The following is a 21,228-nucleotide window of genomic DNA, read 5'->3' as shown; positions in this document are numbered from 1 at the left end:
GCAGGCTTCTTTTTTCTCTCTCTGTTGCTTACAAGCTTGCTGATCTTCCCCCCCCCCCTCTCCCTCATCCTTTCGGTGTTCTAACACATTTGGCGTGCCGCCTACGCGCCGAATGTGAAAGCAAAGCAAATGTGCGTCCAGTACGTGTTGCCGAACAATCTCGATGAGCGCATCTCAGGTGTGTGTATGTGTCACACCCTCCGACTCATGAATCCAAAGCCTCTGGTCTATGTTTACACGCGAAGGCATGAAATTTCACTCACAAATTGTCGCTGTCCTGTTTAAAAAAAAAAAAACGTGTGTCCATTTTTGTCGTGGAGAATTATTTTTTTTGTCCGCGTTTTGGGCAGTTTCATGTTGACTTTGGGACATATTTCCGTGGACAAAACAACTAGCCAAAAATGATCTTTTCATTGACTTCTGCGAGATGTTTATTTGAATGTTTTTCTTGTGACGCTATTTGAAAGGGAAATTTTCCCAGGAAAGCACTTCTGACACAGAACAAAATGTGTCAAAAAACAAAATGTGGCTCTTTGTGTGTTCCTCATGAAGCTTCACATGGAGTTGTGTCTGTTAAGTGATTCCGCCACCCCTCGCGTGCCTTCCACGGCATTGTCTGTCTTTTATTCGTCTCCAGAACTCTTCTTGTGTACTCCAGAACATGTTCGAGTGCGTGCGTTTCCGTCCGCAGCGTGTGATTGTGAAGCTACTGACCTCTCGGTTCATTTCTTGTGTCCGTGTTGCTCCCATGCTCTGACAGGCCGACGTGATGCTTTGATCTTTTCTATCTCTCTTGTAATAAAAGACCAAACAAGCTTTCTCACACACTTTTACGCTCTGACTTGACACTTTTGTCAGCGTTGGGCTCATTTGATGGCTCGGCAAGTTTTGATGTTCTACTCCGCTTTGAATGTGACGTCGGGCAAATTATGATCCCTGAATTAGAACAATAGTACCACCTGTCAAATTATGAAATTATGATAACAAACCACGTTTATCATTATTACTTTCTAGACATAAAAAAATCTTTGCTTTTATATATTATATATATATATATATATATATATATATATATATATATATATATATATATATATATATATATATATATATATATATATATATATATATATAAATATATTATATATATAAATATATAATATATATATATATATATATTATATATTTTATAATATACATTTAATGTGTATGAAGAAGGAAATATTTCGCACTTCATGTGCAGGAAATAAATGCAAAATGACAAATATAAACGAATGTAAATAATAAATTACACATTTTTAAATATTGTAGTCCTTCAACAAAATTAATTGTTATCCAAAGAGGGAAAAAAAAGTGAAAACTATTGTATTCATCAGTTACTTAATTTTTTCCCCATTACATTCTTAATACAACAAAATATGCCCCAAAGCTAAAATACTAAAGTTTATTCGGAAAAACTTTTTCCAATTCACAAAAATATATAAAGATGAGACCGGTTATCATGCTTATTTGACAATAAAGATGACCTTGACCTTGATGAATAGGGAACCGATCCCACGTCAGGCAAGCAGTAAACCTTCCCCCAAAATATTTCCCAATAAATAACGTAAACACGATTTAAAATATTTCCTCTTTCTTCTTTCTACCTACATTCTTGCTGCTGGAGGCTGTAAATTTCCCCAGTGTGGGACTAATAAAGGATATCTTATTATCTTATATTGCTTTTGTCCACTAGAGGTCACTGTCTCCGCGTGCCACCGGTGTTGGACTCGGGCCGCGGATCGGTCTGCACTCGGCCATTTCCGTGAGCACTCGGCTCTCAAACCCCACCGGACGGTGGAATGCGGTTGCCGGGAGCCTGTGGGCATTGCCGGCCAGGCGGCGGAGATGTACGCACCGAGGCGGGGTCGCACCGCGGCTGCTCGGTATCCGAGCTGACGGGGCTGTTTAGCGGGGACAACCGGACGCTTGTATCCCCCCCACCCCCCTCGCGTCATTTTGAGAGAAAGCGTGCCGGCGGAACGAGCGCCTCGGAGGAGCCTCCGGCATCATGGAGCCTCGCAATGCAGACACCCGGCGGCGGCGGACCCCCGCGCGGCAACTTTTCGGATCTATTTCGTGCACTCGCTGTGAATGAAGCGTCCCACTTGTAAGGTGCGTAACAAGTATTTTCGTTCCCGATTCACGAGGCAGGCCGGTGGCGCACTTGATCCGACACACCTGCGGGTTGGGAGACGGCCGCGGTGCTCCGTCGCCGCCACCTGCGCCGAGCAAGACGCCTCGTCGGCGGATTCATATTCGGGGGGGACTGTGAGCCGCGGCGCGTCGCTCCGCCGGTTGCCACGAGCGACCATCGGGTCAACAGATTGAGCCCTTCAATGTTGGAAATGCCGAGAGAAGCTGCTTTGTTTCGAAACATCGTTCGAATGCCCGCCGAGACCGCGGTGTTCTCACCGATGATAGCTTGAAACCCTTTGCGGTGTGAATGTATCGAGTCGAGCATTCGCATTGCTTTGCCCCGTATTGAGGGAATGCGGAACTCGCAACGTATTGCTAAATTATGTACCTCCATATGCGGGCGTGCTAAAAGAATTTGAAGTTGAGCCTCCATAACCTGTCAACCGCTGTCACCCCACGAATGCTAACGTGCCTGAAATCACTCCGCCACGGTTGTCTGTTGAATGCTGAGAGTCAAGTGTTCGCATGACATTGACATTGAATGAATGCTGAGATAGTCGAGCTTTAGTCCGATCTTGCTCTTACTGATGGCGACTCAGCATTCACGAATCGGAACATTCGGCATTCGCACAACTGCTTGTGTGAATCTTTGGGAAAACTAAAACCCATCAACCGATTCAAACTCATTGGGTGAATGGCGGTCGCGACCGAAAGAACGAGATCCCGCATACAAGCGGCCAAAATGAGTTTTTTTCCGCTGGGTGTCCGGGTGGGTGCTCTCCCTTAGACATAAGGTGAGAAGCTCGTTCATCCGGGAGGGGGCTCAGAGTCGAGCCGCTTCTCCTCCGCATCGAGAGGAGGCCAGATGAGGTGGCTTGGGCATCTGATTGGGATGCCTGCTGAGCGCCTCCCTGGTGAGGTGTTCCGGGCATGTCTTCCTCGTAGACCCCGAGGAAGACCCAGGACACGCTGGAGAGACTATGTCACCCAGCTGGTCTGGGAAAGCCTCGGGATCCCCCGGGGAGAGCTGGAAGAAGTAGCTAGGGAGAGGTAATACTGAGAGTTGAGCATGAACATTTTCTCATCATTTAAGCAAATGAAGAAAATGCTAAAAGGCGAAAAGATGTCACGCAAATGCCGATGCAAATATCCCTCCGATGCATCTTCGAAATATGTGACTGCTGAGAGCTCACGGTGATGTTCAGGAAACACGTGGTCTTCAGAAATGGAGTGAATGCTGTGAGATGAGCATCAAGTTAGTTTTTTGCCGAACCCTGTTTTTGTCCTAAAGTTGAGAGAGGCCCGCGCAAGCGCTCAAAGCCGTTGAACGATTGGCTCAGAGAGATCATGTGGTGGCACAGGCCACGCCCTCTCCACAGCAGCGTGAATGCTGAGAGTTGAGAATTCACACGAGCGCATTCAAATCCGTCACAGTGGCAATGCTTGGAGTCGAGCGCTCCCATTTATTGATTGAATGCTTGAAAAAAAAATCGAAATCGAATCGAATCGAAAAAAAAAAAGAAAATCACGTTCATGTCAAATAAGTCATCTTTGATATTGTTGCCCCCCAAACCCTTGATTGGGTGAATGCTGAGAGTCCAACGTTTGCCTGCTATTATTATCAGCGGGGAGTCCCTGAACGCGTCTGGGTGTTCTCGAAAGGGGGTGTGGGGGGGATGTGTAGGTGGCCGTGTGGGGGTGCGTGGGTGGGGGGAGGCGTTGTTGGCGCTGACTATGCAAGAGCTCCTGCTGCCCGGATAACGTGACTATTTTAAATGCCCGCTAATCCACGCTAATCTGGCTACTTGGCCGCGGTTAACTCAAACCCGGGGACGGCAAACCCCTCCCATCCACACACACACACACGGCCACCATTTTGCCTTGGTGACCCACAAAATGGTGTTGACGCCGTGAAACACACACCATTACAGAGCCCCAGAAAACGATGTGATCTCAAATGAGGATTTTGCATCGCTTCCGATGCGCTAAAGAAAAAGTCAAATGATGCTTGACTAAATTCATTTATTACGTTTCAGCTCAAGAGCCAAAGTGAAACATTGACTGAAATGTCCCTCAAAACGCATCCTGAGATTCATTACCTGCTACTGAATTTGTAACAAGGTATATGCACACACACACACACGTACGTCCCCACACTGAATGTGTGTCACTAATGGATGTGTGTCACCAGCAGTGTGACGGACCCGACAGCGCAAAAATGTTTTACGGTTCTTCCTCCGGGGCCAGCATGTCCCTGCCCTCCAAGAGCCGACTAAAACGCCAGAGCAGGACCTTTACGCAGGTATGCGCACACACAGACGCTGAATCCAAAATGCCACCGAGTCCTGAAATGCAATCAAAATGTGATATTTGAAAAGGCCACTTGTCGCTAGGCAGAATTCACACGGCTCAATGCAAAGTGCCCCACAGGCTTCCTACTTGGAAAGAACCCGTGCGTTTTTAGGAGGCATGAAAAAGGCCGTCAAGCCCCGAAAGGGATCCCGGAAGGTCTAAAAAGAACACTTCAAGGTTGTGAACCGCGTCACGTGTGCTCGCCAGGTCCTGTACCGCACGTTGAGCTACCGCGACCGCGTCCCGGCCGAAGCGGGAACCAACGCCCGCTGCGACCGGCGCTCGGCGACCGAGGCCCCGGAGCGACCGGAGGACGACCCGGCCGAGCTCTCCACCCAAAGCTCGGCGCCGGGCGTCCTGAAGATCTTCGGCGACGAGATCTGCGCCGGCGCCAACTACAAGAGCGTCCTGGCCACGCCGCGCTCCAGCGCTCAGGAGCTGGTCAAGGAGGCGCTGGAGCGCTACTCGCTCAACAAGGACGCCGCCCACTCCTACGTGCTTTGCGACGTGATTGGGCGCCTGGAGGGGGTCGGCGGCGCCTGGCGCACCGAATGCCTGCGGGCGCTCGGCGACAACGAGAAGCCGCTGCTGCTGCAGGAGCTGTGGAAGCCTCGAGAAGGACACGCGCGACGCTTCGAGCTACGCAGGAGAGCCGAGGTGGATGAACTCAACGCCAAGGAGAAGGACACCATCACGGCTGGTCAGCAGGAACACGTACACTCGTGTGCAGGAACACACACACGGGAACACATACAAACAGGAATGCACATGTTCAATGTTTAATTCCTCCGTGGATTTTTTTTTAAAATTCAGCCCCCATCGCCAGATTGAATTCGCATCATGAAATTTGGGAGGCCTGTTTATCATGAGTGGACCCACAAAAAAAGTCGCAAGTAGCCCCGCCTCGCCCCAAAACGCAGAGGAAGTCTTCCATTTTGGTTTCAAGTCTCCATTCTGACTTGCTAGTGCCCTCGCTGAAGGCAGATTAATTTAACACGGTGTAATTTGGTAGGCCCATCAATCACAAGTAGACCCACAAAAACGTCTCAGAAAGCCATGCCCTGAAAAAGCCCTCTTCTTGATTTGATCATGCCCCTGCCGTTGAGAAATAATAACAATAAATAATCAGCACACATAACCAGATTCATTTAGGGACATGAAATTTGGTATCCATGTCCAATATGAGTGAACCAACAAAAACGTTTCAAAAACCATGCCTGGAAAGACACATCAAATCTTCAGGGGTCCTTGCATCCATTCATTCATGATCCAAATGTTAGACTTGATAATGTTTCCTTTTTGTTGTTGTTGTTGAAAATTCAGTCTGGAAAGCCACTGGAATCCCCCCCCCCCCCGCAAAAAAAATAACTGTCTTCAGATCCCATGTCCACTTTGGCAATCTCAAGGTATGCTCGGTGTCACTTGATCATGCCCCCCCCCCCCCCCCGTTGAGTTTTGTTGTTGTTGAAAATTCAGCCTCCATAGCGACGTTACCTTTGGGACACGAGATCAGAATCAATATCTGATTTATTGTCCAAGCATGCGAGAAACGAACTCGGAATTTACTTCCCAGTTACAACCTGTTTAGAGGAATATAGACATGTAGCAATGTAAACACGCAAAAAAAAGTCTCAAGAAACCATGGCCGCTTTGTCTCGAAGCGGCGATTTTAGACGCAGTTTTGTCCCTTTCCAAGGCTCCGTCATTTGATGCCGTCGACTTGTACTGTTATGATGTTTTGGGTGGAGGGGCTATGTGTTTTCTCAGCCTCTGAACCCCTGCCCCCTCCCCGCTGTAGGGCCCAAAGCCCCCCACTTCCTGGTGGCTCTAATGGGTCGCATGCACAGGAGCTCCCCTCTGCGGTCGGCTCGGGCGGCCCAGTCGGGCTCCAAAGGTGGGGACTGGCCTCAGGTAGGCCGGCTGTCAGTCATCGCCGTGGAGACCAACCCCCCCCGACCCCCCTTTTCACCTTTCACATCAACTGTATGCGTCTTCTTCCTGTTCGCCTTCTCATCCATTACCTCATTGGTCAATGCATGAGTGGAATGAAAAAGGAAAAAAAAATCAAGAAAGTGGCATTTTTTTGTTGCTTTTTGCTGTTGTTCCACACGTGCCACCCCGCCCTCCACCACGTTTTGGACACGCAGCCCGTCGATTCGGAATGCTAATGCTTGTCTTTTGTTGGCCTCGGCCCGTCGAGCTGTTTCTCGCGTCACCGTTTCATGTTTTTTATGTCATGTGACCAAAATGCTAATGCTAACGAGATGAATAAGAAAGCAACAGTTTTGACCTGGTTTCATGTTTTGGGGTTTTGCGATTCGTCGTTTCAGCTTTTGCCATTTCTGTGCTTGCTTCTCTCCGTTTTGTCGTTGCACGGGTTAGTTTACATGTCGACGTTTGAGAGTTTGTCGCGATTTCACATTTCGTTTTTACTTTTCTCTCTCGACCGACTTATCTTTGCTGTTTGTCGTGGTCTGTTGTTTCACGTTTAGTTTTTTATTTTCTTTGCTTGATCCGTGCCCCAAATTTGGTGTGCGGCTCCTCTTCATTTCATCGTTTCAGCCGTCGCCGATTTGCATTAAAGGGATCGTTTCCCGCCTTTGGTGCTTTGATTTTCTTTTGTTGTTTTTGTGACAAAAAAAACATCAAAGACGAACCAAGCCCGGCCGGCCGTTGAGAGTTGAGAGTTTTTCGCTGCGACATGTTCTCCATCGCTCTGACGTCTGAAGTCCTCGTTTTCGTCCCCCGAATGGAATCAATCCGTGGTCTTGATTTCCTGTTTTTTTTTTGTCTTGCTTTTTGATTAGACATCAACGCTCAGGCCCGCAAGCTGCAGAGGAACCGGGCCAAGGGGGCTTTGACCTTGCCTCGCTCCGGCAACTCGTCGCTGTGTCGCAGTCTCAGCGAGACCAGTCTCAACCAGGTGCGACCTCGGCGGGCTTCTCGCCGGACGTCAATCATCCTGACGTGTCCTTTTGCGTGTGCGCGTAGTTGTCGGCGGGCGAGGAGCCCAAGCGCTACTACTCCACCCTTCCGGGGCCCTACCGGGGCCGAGAGGTGGCGGCGTCCGGCGGGCAGGGCGGAGTGCGCCACTCGCTCTACCAGTCGCCGCATCTCCTGTTGCTTCAGGGGTACAACAAACAAGTGAGGCGGGACAAACGAAAGCGGGTGTTGGCTGGGCGTCAAAGACACCGGCGCTTGTTCCCCGTGCGCCTTCCAGGACTGCCTGGTGTACCTGTTGAACCGCGAGCAGCACACGGTGGGCCAGGAGACGCCGTCGGCTCGCCCCAACATCTGCCTCTTCTCGCCCGACGTCCTGCCGCTGCACTGCCGGCTGCGCCGCGTTGCCGCCCCGCGCCGCCACGCTAAGGCGGACCGGCCCGAGACGGAGGCCCCGCACCCGTCCTGCGTGGCGGTGGAGCCCGTCCTCGACGCCACCGTGCTGGTCAACTTTTCCCGCTGCGAGCGCTCCACCGCGCTGCGCCACGGCGACCTGCTCTCCTTCGGCGCGCACTACATCTTCCTGTACAAGGCGAGTCCCCCCCCCCCCCCCCCCCCCCCCCCGGCATCATGCTTTTTATCAACGTCATCAAACGCGTTTTGGTCCAAGGACCCCACGGGCGCCAAGCCTCTGCCCGCCCAGACCCTGGCGCGCCTCCGTAGCCTGGGCCAGCTCTACGAGGGCGGGGCGGAGGACGCCGGCACGTGCGAGCTGTGCGGATCGGCGCTCAAAGACGGGCCGGCCGCGCGGCGGGGCCTCGGACCGCGCCCCATCAAAGCCCGCGGCGGCGGGACGGCGGCGGCGGCGGCGAGAGGAGGACAGAAGAGGAAGCTGCAGTTGGAGTTTGAGCCGGCTCACGAAGACCAGCTGCTCGACCGCATCATGTCGCTCATCGAGCCTGGAGGTAACGCCACCGACGGGCGGCCCTTTGCGAACCGCCGTTTCGCGTCTTCAGTGAAGCGAGCGCCCGTTTTCACATCAACATCAAAGACAGTTTCCAGACTAACGCCTGTTTTTTCACCATCCCCCCCTCCCCGTCCCCCCTGGGTTTTTGTGAACATCAAAGGCGGTTTAATATCATAGTTTGATTTCTAAGCGCCTTTCCATATTCTTTGGCGTTGGACTCAGCATGACTTAGATTTGTTCTTGATTTTACTGCTTGTTGCTTTCTACCGCCTTTTATTACCGATTTGTCTTACTGTTTATTGTGTATGTTAAAATCTGTTTGAAAGTGCTCCAGAAATACTCTTGACTTGACTTGACTTGATGTGTTCTTTTAAACCTTTGAAGACAACATCATCAACAGCCAAGAAAAATTTTTACTCAATCACCACCTCTCAATAGCCACGCGACTTCTTTTTTGTCAAACTCAGTTTAGTCCGAAACCAAACAAACAAAATTTTGTTTTGTTTTTTTTGGGTCATGAACCTCAAAGACAACAGCTGTGTTTGTTGTTGTTGTTGTTGTTGTCAGGCGACGACCACAAGCTGACGCCGGCATACCTTTTGTGTTTGTGCATCCAACACTCGGCTTCCACGTTCCCGCCGGGAAGCTTCGGGAAACTGCTGCTCAAGATCGTCCGCCGGATCCAAAGCGTGGCCTGGGTCAGTCACCGTCTGCCCCCCCCCCCTCCCTTCTTCTTCTTGTCCTTGTCCTTATTAGATGATATTCAGTCTTCACTGTCGTGCTTGTTTTTTTTTATGTATATCACGTACACACATAAAAACAAACAACAAAAAAAATCACCTAATTTCAGTGTGCCACAAAACAGTTGCTGCATTCCGCAGCTGGAGTCCCAAAAGAAATTCCCGTGATGAAAAAAAGCGAAACAAACCATCGTTATAAAAGTTTTTTTTTTTTTTTTAAAGAATGAATCAATGAAATCTATAGCACGTGTCAAGTTTTTGTCATGAAAGCAGAATCGAGGGGGTGGGCTTTTTGCTGTTCAGCGTGCGTGTGTACAAGCCGTGCACGCTTAAACTTTAATGAGCCCTTTCTTGTGTGTGTGTGTGTGTGTGTGTGTGTGTGCGCAGGAGAAGACGAAGGAGTTAGCTCAGAAGCAAGCTCAGCAGTGAGTATCATTTTCCGTCTTGAGAGTAAAAGAACAAAAAAAAAAAGAAAAGAAGGCTGCATGCTTGTGTGTGTGTGTGTGTGTGTGTCACCTGTCAATCATCATGACCTTTTGTGTGCCCGCGTTGCAGTCAGGACCCGGCGTCGCTATCGCTGCTCAACATCTCGGACCTGGTCCCGGACTTGCAGACCATCTTCTTCTGGATGTCCAACTCCATCGAGATCCTCTACTTCATTCAGCAGAGGGCGCCGTCGTACACGCACAACATGGAGACGCTGCAAGGTACTCGACAATTGACGTTCGGTTCACTGACGACTCAAAGTCGCTTGAGAGCTTTCATTCGACGGACTACCTTGTGTTTGATGTTCACAAAAAAGTTGGTTGAAGACTCCAAATTGTCTTTGATGTTCACCAGATTCATTAGTTGAAGATGCAAGTTGTTGATATTCCCCAAAGGACCTCAGCGGTGTTTGCTTGTAAAACGCGGGCGTGTTCTTGCGTCGCAGGCTCCAAAGAGTCTCTGCTGTCGGCGACCATCTCGGCCAACGAGGAGGCCATGAGCATCTTGGAGGAGGTCATCATGTACACCTTCCAGCAGTGCGTCTACTACATCACCAAGGTGTGTACGGACGTGTGCAAATGTATGCAATGGGTTGCTGACAAGTAAGTAAGGCCTCATCTTACCTGGCATACAACACAATTGGCAATCTTGATGGAGCGCATGCTTCCGGAAACATCAAAGACAATTGGGCTTCATCGAAGCAAACGTACGTTTGCCTGTCAACATCAAAGACAACTAACCAGACGGGTTTTTGTAATTCAGCGTTTTAGGTAAGATCAAAAACGATTTAGATGTGGAAAACTATAACTCCTAACCCTACCGAATGCCAAACCCCGAACCCTCAAACCCTCACCATAACCGCTATTTCTCCATTGTGAGACTAATAAAGGTTTTTCTTATCTTATCTTATTTTATCTTAACCCGAAACTCTAAGCTGCACTCTCGAACCCTAACCCTAATGCGAACCCTTACACCAATCCTAACCCCTAATCTTCAACCTGAACCTGTAACACTAAACCCTAACCGCTAACCTTAAACCCCAACCCTAAAACCGGAAACCCCTAACCGTCTAACTGTAATCCTAACCTCAAATCCTAACTCTCTACCCCCAACTCCGAACCCTCTACCCCAACCCCTTAACTGTAACCCCTAACTCTTGAACCTTAACCTTTAATGCCCCAATCCCAACCCTAAACCCTAACGCTCTAACTCTTACCCTGTAACCGTCATCCCGAACCATAAACCCTCTCCGTCTCCCCCCCTGACCCTAACCGCCTAACCCTAACACTCACCCCCTAGTCCTAAACCCTGGCCCCCTAGCCCCCTAGCCCTGAAACCCAAAACCCCTAACCCTCTTACTTTAACCCTAACCTCAAACCCTAACTTTCTAACCCTAACCCCTAACCCAAATACTAACCCTAACCCCAACCCTATTCGCTAACCCAAACCCCTAAGCCTCTAACCATAACCCCTAAGGCCCTAACCCGAACCCCCTACCGTCACCCCAACCCTAACCCTGGAATTCCAACCCTAACCCCTAACCCTAACCCTTAAACCCTGAACCCCAACCCAAAACCCTAACGCTAGCCCTAAAGCCTAACTCATGGGGATGATGTCATCAGTGGATTTTGCATGCACAGGCTCTGTACGTGGTCCTGCCTGCTCTCCTGGACTGTAACCCCTTTCCGGTGGACAGCTCGGAACCATGCTGGAAGGGAGGCTTCGGATTCCCAGAGCCGGTCCGCAGGGTCCTACAGGTACGCTCAATCCTAATGCTTGGCCTTCACAAAGAAAGCCAAGAAACTTGCTTTGAGCTTGAATTGGCTGGCCAAAGGTTTCCCAGTGATTTGAGGTGCCCGCGTGCTTGCGCAGGTGTTCCAGAGTGCCCAGGAGCTGCTGCGGGCTTTCCAGGTCCACCCGGAGATCCAGGCGCAGATGTTTGCCTACCTCTTCTTCTTCTCCAACGTGTCACTCTTCAACCAGCTGATGGATAAAGGTAAAGGGGCGATGACTTGGGGGGCACGGCGGGGGGCGTGAGGGGCCGCCGGAGGGCGGCTCTCACCTCCATTTGACCTTCCCTCGCCCCGAGGAGGCTCGCGGCTGTTAGCACGTCCTTGTCAGCACTTTGAGGCGAGGGAGATGTTTGGGTGTGAGCTGAGGGGGGTGGGGGCATTCGATTTGTCCTCTGTGTCCTTCCTTCCTCTCGGCTCTCTAATTCCCATCAGCCTCCTCCTCCTTCTTTTTCCGAGTGGGAGTGGGAAGAGGAGCTTTGATTGAATGAAGCCAAGGGAGGAAGGGGGAAAAGGTCAAAACCTGCTTCTGCCCCTCTGGTCTTGCAGAGAGTCATCGAAAATGTGGAACCTGTCACCAGAGACGCCAAATCTGCCGTCGTCCATCTGTCGCGTTTTTTTTGGGGGGGGTGCTTATGATGAACATGCCTACCAAATGGGCACTGTCGAGGCTAACCTTTGAAATGGCCCAAATTGTCCTTGAGAGCTTCGCTTAAAACCAAGATGGCAGACTTCCTTCACCTTTTTGACCGCAGGTTTTTGGTTGGGTCCGCTCAACTTTCATGTCGCCAAGGAAAATATGCTTTGAGGGCTGAATCTTTGAAAAAAGAACAAAGAAAAAGAATCCATTCCAGAGCCGCATATTGCTTCACCAAGTTTTCCACCAGCCTGCTCCTGGAAATTTACATTAAAAACAAAACAAACCGAAAAATTTACTTTTTAAAGTTGGATCGCAGACACACACGTAAGCAACACACACGCGTCAGATTTCTTCATTAGCCAGCACAATGAGGACGGCGACACCTTCACATGAATGCAAAGGTGTGCCCCCGTCTGGCTCCCCGGAGTGGCGCATTGATGTTTCTGTTGCCATGGTAACAATTTTTTTTCTTCACATTGCGACAATGTCAACAACGCAACCGGATATGCTTCATGCGCGGGTTTTTTTGGGCAAACCTTCAAATTTAGCGGCTAGCGGCTAATTGTGCTTTCACCTGCTAAATAGATTAGCGTTACCTAGCGTAGCTCTTTGTTTGGTGCGGGTGGGAAGCAGTTGCGGCGGAGCTTTGTGACACCTTTGCAAGGGAGGTCAAGCGATGTCTCGTCTGTGGTCCCTGAGATTAGTGGATGCCGAGACTTAAACCTATTACACAACCCCGTGTGTGTGTGTGTGTGTGTCCAAGACATATGGCGCAATATTTGAAGTGCCGTTTCATCAAATAGCAGCGATCAGTCAATCTCTGGCAATTAGCTCAAGAAGCTAAAAGCAGCTTCAGCCGCTGCACGCGGAACAGTCCATACGCATTCACACAAATAATCGTTTTCAGGTTCCGGTTTTTGGAAATGTCCTTCATGGATTCGGTGAGCGGTACTCACGGCAAAAGCCATTTCTGTTTGTACCCAATGTCTATTTTGCGCGCAGGTCCGTCGCGTGGCTGGTTCCAGCGTTCCAAAGTTCTGCAGATGCAAGCGTGTCTGCGGATGGTGACGGAATGGGCCCGCAAGTCGTCCTGGGGACATCTGGCGGACAAATTCTTCAGCAAACTCAACAGCGCCGTTGCCGTCCTGGCCACGCCGCCGCAGCAGCTCACGCAGGCAAGCCGGAAGTCGCCGGAAGTGGAATCGGCACGCTCAAATGTTGTTGATCGAAAACTTTCATCGCCTGAACCGATTTTCTTTTTGGGAGTCAATATGAATTACAAAACAAAAAGTTTTTCACCTAAAATGCGAATGAACCTACTATTTTTTAAAAAATAAATTCAACGATGTATTTTAAATTTTATTTTTAAAAATTTCTCACTAATTTAACTACATTTTAATAACCCCCCAAAACATTTGCTCAACATATAGTATCCATTATTATGAGATTTTATCTTAATAAATCAATTTTTTTGGTGGGTGGGCGGTCAAATACGTTGTAAATACAGGAAATAAATACAAGTACTTTCATGCGCCTGGTCTAAGAGTTCCCTTCACCGCATGCAGATGAGCTGGCGAGTGTTATCCGGCGAGCACTCGTCCCTGAAGCCGGTGCAGCTGCACAGGATCCTGACCCAATACCAGATCACCGCAGACACCGGACCCGTGCCCGCCTGGCAGCCCGCCAGCGAGGACGAGGCCTACATCTACCGCACAGGTGCACAGTCGGCGAGAGAGTCGGGACGAGGCCCGGCATCAGGTTGACTCGCTCGGCGTTCGTCCGTGGATGCCAGACAGCGATGTGTGTGTGTTGTACTATAAAACCAAACTAACCAGAAAAAAAGTGCTCCTTTCAAAACAGGGAGTAGGTTGAGATCTTCTGGTTCTTGAGGTTCTTGAGGTTCTTGAGGCAAGGGTCTGTAGTTGGTGTTGATAGTAGGTTGGAGTCCAGAAGAACACTTGAACCCAGAGAGAAGGTGCCAGTCGAGGGAGAAGGTTCTAGTTCTGAGAAAAGTTTGGAGTCCAGAAAGAAGGCTCTAGTCTCAAGTGGAGGTGCTAGTCCCGAGGGGAGGTTGTGGCCCACAAAGAAGGTTCTAATCTTGAAAGAATGCCTGAGAAAATGCTGGAGCCCAGAAGCAAGTTTGAGTCCTGAAAGGTAGCACTAGTCTCAAGAGAAGATTCTGAGGGAAGCTTGGAGTCCAGAAAGTAGGTTTTAGTCTCAAGAGGAGGTCTTGAAAGAATGTTCTGATCCTAAGAAAAGGTTGGAATCGAGAGGAAGTGAAGTGTATAGTTTTGAGAGAAGATTCTGGTCCTGGGTGAAGTTTGTCGTCCAGAAAGTAGGTTCTGGTCTCAAGAAGAGGAACTAGTCTTGGGGGCGGGGGGGTTGTGGGCTGCAAAGGATCTTCTGGTCTTGAAGTAATGCAATGGTCCTGAGAGTGGGCTGTAGTCCAGAGGAATGTATCGTCTCAGCAGAAGTGTCTTGTCTTGAGAGAAGGTTCTGAGACAAGTTTGTCGTCCAGAAAGTAGGCTCTAGTCTCAAGAAGAGGAACTAGTCTTGAGGGGGGTTGTGGTTTGCAGAGGATCTTCTGGTCTTGAAGGAATGCAATAGTCTCGTGAGTTGGCTGTTGTCCAGAGGAATATATCGTTTCAGCAGAAGTGTCTTGTCTTGAGAGATGGTTCTTCTCCAGACAAATGGTTGTAGTCCATAAAGTAGGCTCTAGTCTCAAGTGGAGGTGCCAGTCCCGAGTGGGAGTCCAGAGAGAAGGATCTGGTCCTGAAAGATGGTTCTCGTCTTGAGAGTAGATTGCCTTCCGGGGAGCAAGCTCTCCTCTTGGGAGAAGACCTTATTCTTGAGAGCAAGTTGTCGTCCCAAAGGGAGGTTCGAGTGCCGAGTGAAGGTCCTCGGCCTGAAAAATTGTCCAAGTCGCAACAGAAAGATGTAGTCCTGCCAGAAAGTCTCTTTTCGTGACTTTACAGCCACCGGTGAACGTAACACTTGCTGTGATGACAGAAATGAAAGCGGCCAATCGCTGTCCCGAATAAATAAGCCGCGCAAATCAAATGCGAAAGGCTAACGCGGCGTTAACGCGGCTCCATCTATCTGCGCATCCATTCAGTGGACCTCCTGGAGAGCTTTGAGAACCACCCTCCCATCGTGCTGCCCAGCGGCGGCTTCGGCGTGGACCTGGACGCCGAACGCGTGGAAGACAGCGTCTACCGACAGCTGCTCTACGTACGACACTTCCTTTGGGGCCTGCGTGCCAAGACGCACGCCACGCTCGCTAACGGCAACAACAACAATGCGGCCGATGTTCAGGTGAAGCCAAGTCCCGACGCCCAGCACATTGTGATGCAACCGCGGGCCTCATTTACATCAAGCCACCCCCGATGCCGTGACTTGAAAGCTAAACTCGGCGTGAAGGGTCGCTGTTTTTGAGCAACGGTCGGACCACGCGGGGACGTAGTGTGTACTTCTGTTAGCGCACATGCACACGCGCACGCACGCACGGCTAACAACAATGTAATCTGCGCGTAAGCAGCTGTGCTGGTTGAGGAGTTTCTTGGTAATCTTTCAAATGAAAGACAAAATCTCGCGCACATGCGTACTTGCGCGCACAGACACACACACACACACACACACACACACACACACACACACGCGCAGAGAAGAAGAAGAAGAAGCTAGACATGGTTAAATCATGGCTAATCTGCTTAGCGGTCAGGCTGTCTCATCAGTGGGCCGACTAGACCGTAATCCTCCATCTTAGAACACATCATCATCGTGAAGACGTCTCCTCCCAAAACGGACGCCTTCATCAGCCACTATTTGCATGAAAGGGGGCCCAGTTTTGCTGCCAATTGCCCAACAAATGCCCCCGATGTGTTGATTTATTTCTTTTTTTCATTTTAATGCAAAATTTGGGGCTTTATTCTTGGATAATTTAATCTTTTTTTTCTACAAATTTGGTTAGATTTTTGGTGAACACTCCTGTATTTTAATGTTTAGGTCATTTTAGTGGTCCTTTGAGTGCGATTTATTTTCGGGGGGGGGGGGGGGGGGGCGGTAGCCCTACTTGGTGGAAAACATTTGAGCACCGCTGAATTGCTCTATTGAATGATTAGGTAATGCGATGGATTTTGAATCAAATTTGTGTGTCGACCTACTTTTGCTTCATGTTATCAACTTTAAAAAAATGGACGAAAGTGCGCTTCCGCTAACACAATTAGCTCCTCCTCGAAATACAAGGCTTCTCTCCGCTTGTCACTCACCAGACCCCGCCCCTTAAAGGCCTCAAATTAACACAGGAATTCTACGGTCTGGAAGAAACATGAAAAGGTCCCAGATATATCTTCCGGCTTCGATTGTACTTCATGTAGTTCCTATTTACACCTCTAGAGGGAGTTGCTGCCCCTGCCCTTGACGCACGGCAGCCCACGCTCAGCCTCCGGCGACGGCGAGCAAGAAAACGGCCGTGGCCAAACGCAGAGTTTCCGAAGGAATGGGTGCGGCGCCCAACAACAGCAACACCATCTTCATCATCTTCAACCTCACCCCCAGCACCCGCCCACCACAACGGGCTACTCCGAGGGAGGGGGCGCAGCCCCGCAGGTGAACGGATGTGGCAAAAAGGCCAATGGATTCATCGCTAACGGCATGGAAGGTAGGACTTTGGGCCATACCCACGATCCCTTGCGCCGGCGGGGGTCCAATAAGAGCAAAGCGTGAGCTCCTCTGTTTACGTGAGCGCTCAAATTGACTAAAACTTGTCATGTAGGAATCCCAACGTCGCCTTGGTCTGCCAAAACTGTGATCGACGGTCACCAAAATTGATGTTGACATCTTCATGCTCACATCAACCTGTGAAAATATTTGAATGATTGCCCACGTAGTCGGGATTTGAGGGCGCTCCTGACAAAGCTGATGCAACTCAAACAAATATTTCACAACACAAAAGTAGTTCTGATCAAATAAAATAAGAATGATGAAAACTTTACTTTTAGAAGTAATGAAATGGGTGTCCGAAGGTACTTTGTTATGCTCTCTGACCGTACACTAGGTGGCAGTGTTGCCATAAAAATACCGTATCCAATATATTTAGCAATGAAACAATGACCCCTGCTGGCGGCGCGTAGAAGTGCATGTTTCCGGAACCCTCCCGCTCCGAGCTCCACTTGCGTCGCTGTCTTTGTGTGTGTGTGTCAGTGTTGCGTCCAAGCAGTGTTGCGACCGGCAACCCGAGGCCAAGGCCAAGGACTTGACAGTGTGAATGACAGTATGACAGTGTGAATGGACAGTATGACAGTGTGAATGGACAGTGTGTTAGGAAAACAAACATTTGTACATGTCATGAACTGAATTAATTTCATTGTATTTGAGTGCAGAAAGGGTTCTTTTTGGCAGCACCTCCGACTGTTCAATCACCTACATTTTCACAAGTGATGTGTCGGTCGCGAACGAGCCGGTACAAACAGCCGGCTCTTTGAAGTGAACGATGAGCCGTTTTGAGCCGAAAAAAAACGACCATGTATAGTAAGGCGTTTTGAGCCGAAAAAAACGACCATGTATAGTAAGGCTTTTTTAGCCGAAAAAAACGACCATGTATAGTAAGGCATTTTTAGCCGAAAAAAAACGACCATGTATAGTAAGACGTTTTTAGCCGAAAAAAACGACCATGTATAGTACGGCGTTTTTAGCCCAAAAAACCGACATAGTATAGTAAGGCGTTTTTAGCCGAAAAAAACGACCATGTATAGTAAGGCGTTTTGAGCCGAAAAAAACGACCATGTATAGTAAGGCGTTTTTGGCTGAAAAAAACGGCCATGTATAGTAAGGCATTTTTGGGCAAAAAAAACGACCATGTATAGTAAGGCGTTTTTAGCCGAAAAAAACGACCATGTATTTAGTGAGGCATATTTGGTCGAAAAAAAAACGACCATGTATAGTAAGGCATTTTTGGGCAAAAAAAACGACCATGTATAGTAAGGCGTTTTTAGCTGAAAAAAAAAACAACCATGTATATTAGGGCGTTTTTAGCCGAAAAAAAAACGACCATGTATAGTAAGGCGTTTTGAGCCGAAAAAAAACGACCATGTATAGTAAGATATTTTTGGACGACATTTTTAGCCAAAAAAAACGACCATGTATAGTAAGGCATTTTTAGCCGAAATTAGCCGACATTGTTGCAACAAACAAGGATTGAACACTCAACCTCTGGTGTGGCACTGCATCACTCTACCACTGAACCAAAGCACCACGTAGAGCAGTAAAGCAGTGAAGCAGTGAAGCAGTATTTTTTATTAATCATGGTCGTATCGTTCGACTAAAAAAAACATGGTCGTTTTTTTCGGTCAAAAACGCCTTAGTGTACATGGTCGTTATTTTGGGGCCAAAAACGCCTTACTATACATGGTCGTTTTTTTCGGCTAAAAACGCCTTCCAATACATGGTACTTTTTTTCGGCTAAAAACGCCTTAATAATAATAATAATAATAATAATGCATTTTATTTAAAAGCGCCTTTCATGCCACCTAAGGACACTGGACAGACAATAAGAAAATACAATGTAAAAATTTGTAAACGAGATGTGATATCAAAACAGGACATAAAATCATAGGAAATGGAAGAGCTATGTGTTGTCGGCAATCCTGAACAGGCGTGTTTTTAGACGGGACTTGAAAGTGGAAAGAGGTGTGCAGTTTTGGGGGAGAACATGCAAACTCCACACAGGGAGGCCGGAGCCGGAATCGAACCCGGTACCTCTGCACTGTGAAGCCGACGTGCTAACCACTGGACTACCGGGCCGCCCTCACCTTACTACACATGGTCTTTTTTTTTCGGCTGTGTGTGTGTGTGTGTGTGGAGCCCTTAGCAAGCCCCTCTGTGTGTGTGTGCATGTGTGTGCCCTCTGCAGGCTGTGTTACTCGTGGCTGTGATTTCCCCTTCCCCATGTGGTCCTCGTCCCCGGGTGCCCCCCCCATTCCTGATGACATGTGTGTGGTGTTTGTAGTGGAACTGGACAAAGGACCGTACGGACTCGGCATGGGACTCATCGACGGCCTGGTGAGATCGATCACTGAATATCTTTCGATATCTAAGGGAAGAAGAATCGAGAAAAAAAAAAGATTTTGAATCCATTCAGAATTGATCAAAGTCAAAATTTGAAAATCTGTTTAAAAAAAATATATATAGTATTTTTTAAAAATCTGGTTAGTCACATTCCCCTTCCCCCCCCCACCCCACCTCAGCACACGCCCCTCAACGCCCCGGGCATCTACATCCGCACGCTCATCCCCGACGGGCCGGCGGCATCCGATGGCCGGCTGAGGATTGGCGATCGGATCCTGGCCGTCAACGGGACCAGCCTGATCGGAGCCGACTACCAGAGGTACGCATCTGCGCTTGATGAGAGTGCCTTCCACACATTTTTGTTGATGTTTTTTTTTGGGGGGGGGGGTTGAAATGTATCTGTGGCATCGCCATTGATTTTCAATTGATATGCCAGTCCTCCAATGTGGAAAAGGCTAGAAGAAAAAAATGGCTCTGTACCGCCCCCTACCGAGGTTTGACAAAGTCCTGAGGTGGAACTTGGACCTGGGGTACAAAAATTGGGAGGCGCGAAGCACCTTGACACCTACAAAAAAAATCAAATCAGCAGGAGGAATATGCAAAAATGAACAGGATGTCTGTCGGGGGGGGGGTTCAAACTTGATCTGTCTTGGGAAATGACACAAGGATGAACTCAAGCTTTGCCTTTCCTTTCTCATTGCGTGCAGTGCGGTGGATCTAATCCGCCTGGGAGGGGGTCGCCTCCGCTTCCTGGTGGCCAAGTCGAACCCGGAAGTGTCGGAAAAGATCAGCGCCTCTTCCTGCTGACGAGACGGACGGACGGGCCGAGCGAGCTGTCAATCTATCGGCCTCCGGTCGGGAAAGTGACAGTAATCGCTTGCAGGATGGGGGCGGGGGGCGGGGCAAACATTCTTACTTCCGCTTATCGTTTGGCTGATTCGCTGACGTTCTGCCTCGTTTGCTCGTGACGTGGACGGTGGCTATGATGTCATCACTATGGGACACATGAACTCTTTGATATTTTTTTGTTCCACTTTTATCGTTAGGGCCAAAGAAGATTCTGCAAGTGCATGCATGCCGATGAAAAGTCACTCAAGTCGCCCCCCCGCTCACCCACAAAAAAAAAGTTCCAGACAAGTTTTGCGAATCAACCCATAACTTGGTGGACAAAAATATATATATCAAAAAAAGATGCACATTTTAAAAAAGCATCAAGGAGCCATGCTTTTTTTAAAAACAGGAAGTCGGCCATTTTGGGTGAATTGACTCAATACTGACCTTTGGAAAGTGAGGAAAAAAAACTAATAAAAATAAATAAATACCAGTTTCAACACGAAATTGGGTGCACTTGCCCGTCATGAAAAAGGAAGTCTGCCGTTTTTTTTTTTTTTTTTATGAGACTGCATGCAAAAAGCAAGAGCTGAGAACGGCATCCAAGTTTTGGGATCATTTTGAGGATTCGCTGTTGACAAGCGCTCGGCCCACTGCTGTTTGCAACTTGAATTCTTGTGATGATTAGAGTTAAAAAAAAAACACTAATGACTTTTTCTTTTGCTTTTTTTTTACATGATAAAATATTTCAAACTGTTCCAAGTGTTTCTTCTTCACTTTTCAGCATGTTTTTCCGCTCCGGACCAAATTTGGACACTGCTTCCTGTCGAGTCAGGGCGCTAAATCTGCCAGGAAAAGGTCGTCATCAAGTGTTTTAAGTCAATGTTTGTTTAAGTGCGATTTTTTGGAGCAATCTGGGGAAAAAAAGGCGATTTTTTTTTTTTTAGATGCAAAGTCTTTTAAAAAAAAGTTACTCTGTTGTCAAATAAAAAGTTTTTTTGTCATTTTTTTGTAAAGATAAAAAGTCTGAATCTTGCAGGAAAAATTTGGGAGTTTGTATCTCCTATAATGAAATGGAGTGGTCACAATCATTTAGTCGCATTTTTGGGGGTAGGGGGGTCGGAGGGTAAGAATTATTTCAGTCTAAAAGACAGATTTTTATTTTTATTATTAATTTTTAATGGAATTGCGAATCACAACTTCCTGTTGGGTGAAGGGAAAAAAAACACTACAACACCA

General features: G+C 48.4%; 1 protein-coding gene across 1 annotated transcript; it reads left to right on the top strand.

Moving 5' to 3' along the window:
* Positions 1-1,997: 1,997 nt before the first annotated feature.
* On the top strand, positions 1,998-20,337 carry radil (Ras association and DIL domains). Its single transcript, XM_052085202.1, has 21 exons — positions 1,998-2,154; positions 4,370-4,480; positions 4,738-5,230; positions 6,329-6,424; positions 7,338-7,453; positions 7,522-7,674; positions 7,751-8,062; positions 8,141-8,435; positions 9,005-9,135; positions 9,565-9,602; positions 9,733-9,884; positions 10,109-10,221; positions 11,304-11,420; positions 11,536-11,659; positions 13,096-13,268; positions 13,659-13,809; positions 15,209-15,408; positions 16,489-16,753; positions 19,004-19,152; positions 19,338-19,477; positions 19,866-20,337. Exons 1-21 carry the CDS (start codon positions 2,134-2,136, stop codon positions 19,963-19,965), a joined length of 3,450 nt encoding a protein of 1,149 aa, XP_051941162.1. The 5' UTR covers positions 1,998-2,133; the 3' UTR covers positions 19,966-20,337.
* The last annotated feature ends 891 nt before the right edge of the window (positions 20,338-21,228 follow it).

The sequence above is a fragment of the Hippocampus zosterae genome, chromosome 13, assembly GCF_025434085.1.
Source record: "Hippocampus zosterae strain Florida chromosome 13, ASM2543408v3, whole genome shotgun sequence".
Taxonomy (NCBI): Eukaryota; Metazoa; Chordata; class Actinopteri; order Syngnathiformes; family Syngnathidae; genus Hippocampus; species Hippocampus zosterae.
Note: the sequence above shows the minus strand (reverse complement) of the source record. Positions and strands in the feature narration are given on the sequence as shown.